This window comes from Glossina fuscipes, unplaced genomic scaffold, assembly GCF_014805625.2.
Source record: "Glossina fuscipes isolate IAEA_lab_2018 unplaced genomic scaffold, Yale_Gfus_2 74625, whole genome shotgun sequence".
Taxonomy (NCBI): Eukaryota; Metazoa; Arthropoda; class Insecta; order Diptera; family Glossinidae; genus Glossina; species Glossina fuscipes.
In genome coordinates, this window is record NW_024004437.1 from 1 (window position 1) to 7,072 (window position 7,072).

Genomic DNA, 7,072 nt, shown 5'->3' on the forward strand with positions numbered 1-7,072 from the left:
AGAATAATTCTCTCCGAGAAACACCAATCGAGATTTCCCTTAACTCGTTACCAAATGAACATGCAAGCTTAGTCCACTCACCTAATTTCAATCCTGTACGTATCACATATAAGTAAAGGACATCCTGTCCCTCTTATTAATTTATCTCTTATCAATAGCAAGAAAGTTTGAAAAAGTATTTAAATGAGAATTAAATTCCTTTCGAATCGTCGTCTTATAATGGGAGAGAGAGAGAGAGAGAAATTTCTCATTAAACGTATACTAGAAAAGCAAAAGCAAAATGCGGTTGCCTTGTTGTCTCCCCATACTTTCAATTAAAAATATGGAAAAATTGTACATTTTAGATGCCGAGATACAAGAGTGGTATAAAGGATTTTTGAAAGACTGTCCAAGTGGGCATTTATCAGTGGAGGAATTTAAAAAAATTTATGGAAATTTCTTTCCATACGGGGATGCAAGTAAGGTAAGAACTTTGTATTTAAATTGAATTTTATAAAATTGAACAATCATGGCCGGTACTCATATTGGTAGGAAACTTATTATTCAGATGTTTTTTAGAATTTCGAAATCGACATGTATACGTATAGATTAAAAAATTCGTTTCCGAGGTCTTTCGATTAGTCTATATACGGAATCATTAGAAGTATCATGCGGGGTAATGTAGAATTCATTTACATTTAAATCAATTTCAAATATGTTTCATCTCAAGTTTCAAGAACGTTGAAAGAATTTTCGATCCGTTGATAGAGCAAACAAAACAATTAAAAATCAAAATACTGAAACTAATATATAATAATAATCAAGTAAGAGCCCTATAGTGGGCCACGGCTCACAATTAAATATCTTACACTACCTTATAAAAATTTCGGTCTTATATGAGAAATGGTCCCGTCCGAACCGTGTTCAACGACATTTTTTCTTGGACCAAAACACAATAGTGTAACAAGTGCCATCAGAATATCTCAAAAATTGCGACCTGCATGTTAAACGCAACAAAACGAGGCATTCAGACGGACAGATATTCAGAAACGTGATTCTCCATCGACCTGTATAATAAAGGGGTAGTCCATCTCAAGTCCTTCTGTGTTTTGCGTACATCCGCACAAACTCAATATACCCTTATACAACAAGTGGTGTAGGGTATATGAAAAAAATTGAAAAAAAAGAATTCGATTCAACCTATCCATCAGGAGATTTACATAATGTTGAAACTTTAGTAGAGAAGATAATAAGCAAGTCCTTTTTATTCCAATTGCGCGGACTTTGCGAAATTGGCGGCATCTTAACTGAGGCATCTGTACATCAATTTCATCACAACATCATGCCATTAGTCAGTAGTAAAGTAGATACACTCGTTTGCTTTGTGTAGTTCCGTCGACTCTGTTTAATGTGTCGTCCCGTCGAATCAACACGATATTCCAAGAGTGCTTTCTCGGCTATCGAAAATCATCAAAAATTGAGCCGAGATAAATCAATCAATTAGAGCGGCTGGAGAATGACTTAGGTTAAATATCGGATGAAAAGAAGGGCCCGAGAAGATGCACGATTAGGAGACTCGTCGAAACCACAAGCTACGCTTCAATATCAATTGTGTCGACGTAAACGATATTTGCTTGATAATTAGAAGATGTCTAATTACCAATCGACGAATTTTGAATACCGAAATTTTTGATATTGCTTTCGATATTCTGACCAAGAATGCTTTGCGCCTAAACATGACCGTAAACTGTTCAGATACATGTTCGAATCATGTTCTTTGAATGTCAATGATGTTGCCTATCAAAATCGCAGAAATCTTGACGACACGTGGAGGTACACGCTGTTTTGCTCGTTGCTGAGTATCCATTCTTTTCGGCAGATATCAAATGATTGCCAGGACTTTCAACGTCTTCCTTCTTTGAGCAAATTATACGAACCGAAAGCATTAGCTGCAGGCAGTGCAACATTTCGTAAGCCGAAATTCCATTTTTGAACGTGGCGCAATGTGATACAATTTCGTTGCTGAAAATGCACTTGTCTAGGCGTAAGCAAGCAAACCCGCAAAATTTAAATGGAAAGGTCCTATTATATGACTTTTCGCACACTCGTAGCAATTTGTCCTTTTATTTACAGAAGGAGACAAATGCTAAGCCAAAGCCTTCAATCTTTAAATGAATAAATGGAAACATTAGTTCGATTAGTTATATTAGGGATTAATTAGTTTTTATCACATAATGCACTGAGGGGTCATACTTAAGCATTCTCATTGTTTGCCAAGTAGTAGATAACCTATGAATGGTCAGTGTGTTTTAAGGTGTTTATCATTTGATTAAAGTCCCTTTCTATTTCATTACATTTTCAGTTTGCTGAACACGTTTTTCGTACATTTGACGCAAATGGCGATGGGACCATTGATTTCAGAGAATTTCTCTGTGCTCTCAGTGTTACATCGAGAGGAAAATTAGAACAAAAATTGAAATGGGCCTTTTCAATGTATGATTTAGATGGAAACGGATACATTTCGCGCCAAGAAATGCTCGAAATAGTAACGGTGCGTATAATTATATTTTTCTTACTTTATTCTCAAATATACAAAAATGTGAATTAGGAAGCATTTTACCGTTACAGAGCAGAAATGGACGAACCGAAACTACCAATTCTGCAAATCCTCTATCAACTATCTCTTATTCTTTAGACATGAAGGGATCAATATTAAATCGATAGTCGGTCTAACATAGAAAGAGCTGCGTTTAAAACAGGTCCATTGTCCATTTTTCCGCTCCTGGAATGTCCAGAAGTGAAAAAAGTTACAATTCGTTACAATTTAGCTAAAAAATAGAAGAATTTGACTTGATTTAAAAAAAAAAATTGATAATTTACTTGAGTAAAAATTAATGTTCGGCGCATATATGTTCAATTCGATTACAAAGCCGAAGTTTTGTGCCGGTAATGGCAGTAATTCACCTGATTATTTACGTCTAGTTCATGCTACTACTCTTTGCAACATATCATCCTGTTCTGGTTATCATTAGCCTATGGTTGAATAGATAACCAACACTCTTCCGCAATGTCTCCAAGACCTTATGAACAGAGAGTATAGGTTATGATCTTCATACTTTTGGTAAACACTTGCCGTCTTTTCAAATTCGGAATGGCTTTCTATCTTATACCCGAATTCATTTAACACAATCGAAATTCTGCTTTATATTTTCTATAGTTTCCATTGTGCCAAGTTATCATCCATTCGACTCGCACTGATAATCTTCCCTATACTAGATTTTAGACCGAGGTGTAATAATCAGTGCATGAACCATTGTAATAATGCTGTTTGTTAGCAATGTTGTGACCCCACAATGTTGGTGTTTAATTTTGGGGCTGCTTGACACTTTATGAGGATAGGAGGCTGACAAGATCCATGTAAGCACTTTTGCTAAGCTAGCTAGCTTATGAGAAGACATTTACACCTAAGAAAATAGCATGTACTTACCCTTCAACGAACACGTGGACGGAGCAAACCTAACCTACCGAACGAGTATACTCTCCCTCGGACTTTCATTATCCGCTCTACCTAATGGTCTCTTTCGGCCAATAATTTCTATGGAAGACCCCGAAATATTTTTCATCTTACCGTTTCACGTTTCACAATTAAAACGTCCCGCCATTCCTCCATCCCTCGATCGGGAAAACCCAGATCAACCAAAAACTTGGAAAAATGGCGTCAAAACGTCTTCTGCCGTTAAACTCTTTCTCCTGCGAGAACTTAACAATCCTCTCAATACATGGTTGCATTCTTTTTAAAAAAAAAAAAAAAAAAAAGAAACCTCCTATTACACCATCTTCGTTTTCTTGCAGCCTTGAGAGCAACATCGAGCCAAATATGCTACATGGCTTGGATTACTGTCAGTAAGCTATATTGATAATAATCTCTTAAAAACCAATCTTTATTTTAGAGGATGCATAAGTTATCTTAACGTGCTATTTAAACGCACTCTGCGTATTTGGACCGTATACGTTCAACCTTTTAACTTGGTCGAAGCGAGGCAAGGACAAAAACATCAACGACGAACTGGTAAAGTGTTCAATAATTTCGAGGACGATGATAGCAAAATCTACTATGTTTCTATCGCATGAAGAGTGTAGATTAATTGTCTTCTGTAAAGCGCTTTGCGATTCTTGTTTATTCAGTGCATTAATCCATCCATTAATTTTCAGTCCCACTATCACTGCTGTGTATGGATCACAAATACTAACAACTTACTACAAGCTCGGATTTCTGATATTGTGCTGAGGGATATATTTCGCAGACGTTTAAATTGTTAACTGGCTTCACAAACATTGTCCCTATGGTGACCGTATTTGTAGAGTGTTCTTTACTTTATTCTTACTCAAATATTTACTTTGATTAACTTCTGAAAGTTTTTGCTTGTGCGTCCTCTTAGTTGGGTCTAACTTTTGCAATTATCCGAAAGAATGCTATGATATCGACTCTTGAAAGTTGTTATGAAAACCGGCGCTTTTTCTAAGTCATGTATTATTTTTTACTATAATCTCAAAAATTTGAATTTAATGAAAGTTAAAAAAATTAAGACGTAAGTTTTCTTTCATTTCTCTGTCTCTATGAGTCATTTTTCGTAAGAACTTCTTCATACGACACATTGATCCAGTAAAACTTCAAGTTTTTGATTCTGAAATATATGTTGTTTACAATTTCTTATTAGCCATAACGACGATCAACTCTCCTATTTCATCTTTCCCTTTGCCTTTATTGATTCCAATATTTTTGAATGCAATGTTATCAAGCCCAATGAACTTATTTTGCTTCTTTTTTTAGTGCCTTCATTATATTGAGAGCACGATGTCGAGAGAAAGAATTCTTATTTAGTTTCCTTGGCTTCAATTCACTTTTGAGCTGCTCGACTTGCGATTCCCTAAATTGTACTTTTGAACTCAGGTATAGGTCGAGACAAATTGTAATTAGAAAAATCAAGAATCAATATCTGATGAACAAATCACGGAATAGTGCATCCGAATTTAATACTACTCATTTTCCTTGGTCAATGGATGCAATACGTGGTCGAGCGTTTTCATGTTAAGAAATCATTTTATCACGTTTTCCAGGGTGTCCTGTCGCTGGGAATCACCAATGGTTTCGCATCGGCTATAAAAACCTGAATTCTGGGAACGAACAAGTTTTAGATATACTTTATCATACGTGTGACCCATGGCAAGTCAATTGACTGAATTAATTTCTTAAAAGTACAGCGTATGAAGCCGATGCATTGCAACGAGTGTTATCAATATTGGATGTTTGTACTATTTATCATTCTCCTCCTTTTCGAGTAATATTTTCAACGGCCGAATGCTTTAAAATTAATAAATATATATATTTTTTTTTATTTATTTATTTTTTTTTTTTGTTGTTGTTGCTTAAAAGCATAAAGGGACGCGATCAACGTGTCTGTGCGAATTATTAATTAATTCAGAATTTGTTATGAAATTAATTTTTAAATTTAATAAAATTCAATTCATTTTCTCTTGCAATAAATGTAAATAAATAATTTTTCCTTTCAGGCTATATATAAAATGGTAGGTTCAGTAATGAAGATGCCTGAGGATGAAAGCACACCAGAAAAACGTACTGATAAAATATTTAGGCAAATGGATCGAAACAAAGACGGCAAATTAAGCCTTGAAGAATTTATAGAAGGTGCAAAAAGTGATCCATCTATAGTTCGTTTATTACAATGTGATCCTCAATCACACTAACTTAAGTTAATTAATTAATCAATAAATGTTTGAATTACTGTGAAAAACAATTATATTTCCATCAAAGTTCTTAACGTTTTAGATTAAACGCCATAATTATAGTAAAGGATATTTTCATTTTCTCTAATATTAAAAAAGAAAAAACTAAAAAAAAAATAAGAACTATCTTTGGATTGTTACCTCGATAATTTAAAACGTTTTCATTTTCCTTCTCTTTTCCTTTTTCTAGCAATAAATTGACGAATGGATTAAACGAATACGCAAGCGCCAAGTCTTGTACTGTTTTCTACTTTCTCTCTGTTGAGTGATATTCCGCACGCCTCGAAGATCGTTTGCCTCAACAAAATAAAAAAATATCGGTCAATGATATTCGAATGTCATCATATTTATTTTCTCGCCTATGCTTATCATGTCTATTGACTGTTGATGGATGCGCGCACGTTAGGTCTGTAAATCCAGTCATAACATCTTGATGCATCCGTCCGTTATCTGCGCTTGAAATGATCGCTCTTATGATAACTGGTATAAAAAGCTGAAACGTCCTTTCTTAGTTGATAGTCGTTCATTAACCAGTGAACCGCCGTACGCCAAATATACTTCCAATTTACAAACTATGCTAAATAGGGATCTCAAGAAGATATTTACTAAGGCCTCTCTCTCTCTCTCTCTAAACGTTCAGTGCGAAAAGAATTCGCATCAACTAACCGAGGCGCTGGCAATTCATAATCATATATATATACCTTTCATTTATGTAAAGAATATCGCTTAAACGGTTACCACGATTTCGTGTATAAGATACTGGCATCTTCTCGCAGTCAATTTGAACTCATCAATCTGAACTTTATTTCGAGTACTGGGCTTAAGATCTCGAATTACGCTTGATGAGGAGTGTTACGCTCAGGGAAGAGTGTCATGGTGCCACGTTAGAAGACCTCTGCAGACGTCTTCTTTCGTCTCATTTAATTGCCGAACTTATCGCGTGCTGTATGTGCGACGTTTAGAGGGATATTGTTCGAAATAAAGTTCAAAGCTCGACTCAGTTCCAACCAATTAATCTGTAAAACGGATCAATTAATTACTTTTGCACGGTGCTAAAGAAGACGGATGGACTAATTCGATAATCACGCACATTACCATAGCAGCTCTCATTAGAGCAACAAGAAACAAGAGAACGGATGTCCCAGACACTATATATATACCTCCGATGATGGGTCTTGGATATTGAAGAGAATACATTTTTTTTTAATTTGTAATCATTGCCTTAAGTGAACGGACTAAAATCACATTATTGCCTTTGCTATCGGCAAGAGACGACAAATGCGCTCTT

The 7,072-nt window shown here is 35.3% G+C and overlaps 1 protein-coding gene across 3 annotated transcripts; it reads left to right on the forward strand.

Annotated features, from left to right (window-relative positions):
• Nucleotides 1-67: 67 nt before the first annotated feature.
• LOC119643957 (neurocalcin homolog) lies at nt 68-6,834 on the forward strand. Of its 3 annotated transcripts, XM_038043469.1 has the most exons (4): nt 70-463; nt 2,342-2,530; nt 5,551-5,686; nt 5,975-6,834. In XM_038043469.1, the coding sequence occupies exons 1-4, from the start codon at nt 281-283 to the stop codon at nt 5,983-5,985; spliced, it is 519 nt and encodes a 172-aa protein (XP_037899397.1). In that variant the 5' UTR covers nt 70-280; the 3' UTR covers nt 5,986-6,834. The 3 variants fall into 3 exon arrangements, with proteins under 3 accessions (XP_037899398.1, XP_037899396.1, XP_037899397.1); XM_038043470.1 differs by lacking the exons at nt 5,551-5,686; nt 5,975-6,834 and adding an exon at nt 2,608-5,285 and having other exon boundaries at nt 68-463; XM_038043468.1 differs by lacking the exon at nt 5,975-6,834 and having other exon boundaries at nt 69-463; nt 5,551-5,792.
• Nucleotides 6,835-7,072: the final 238 nt, after the last annotated feature.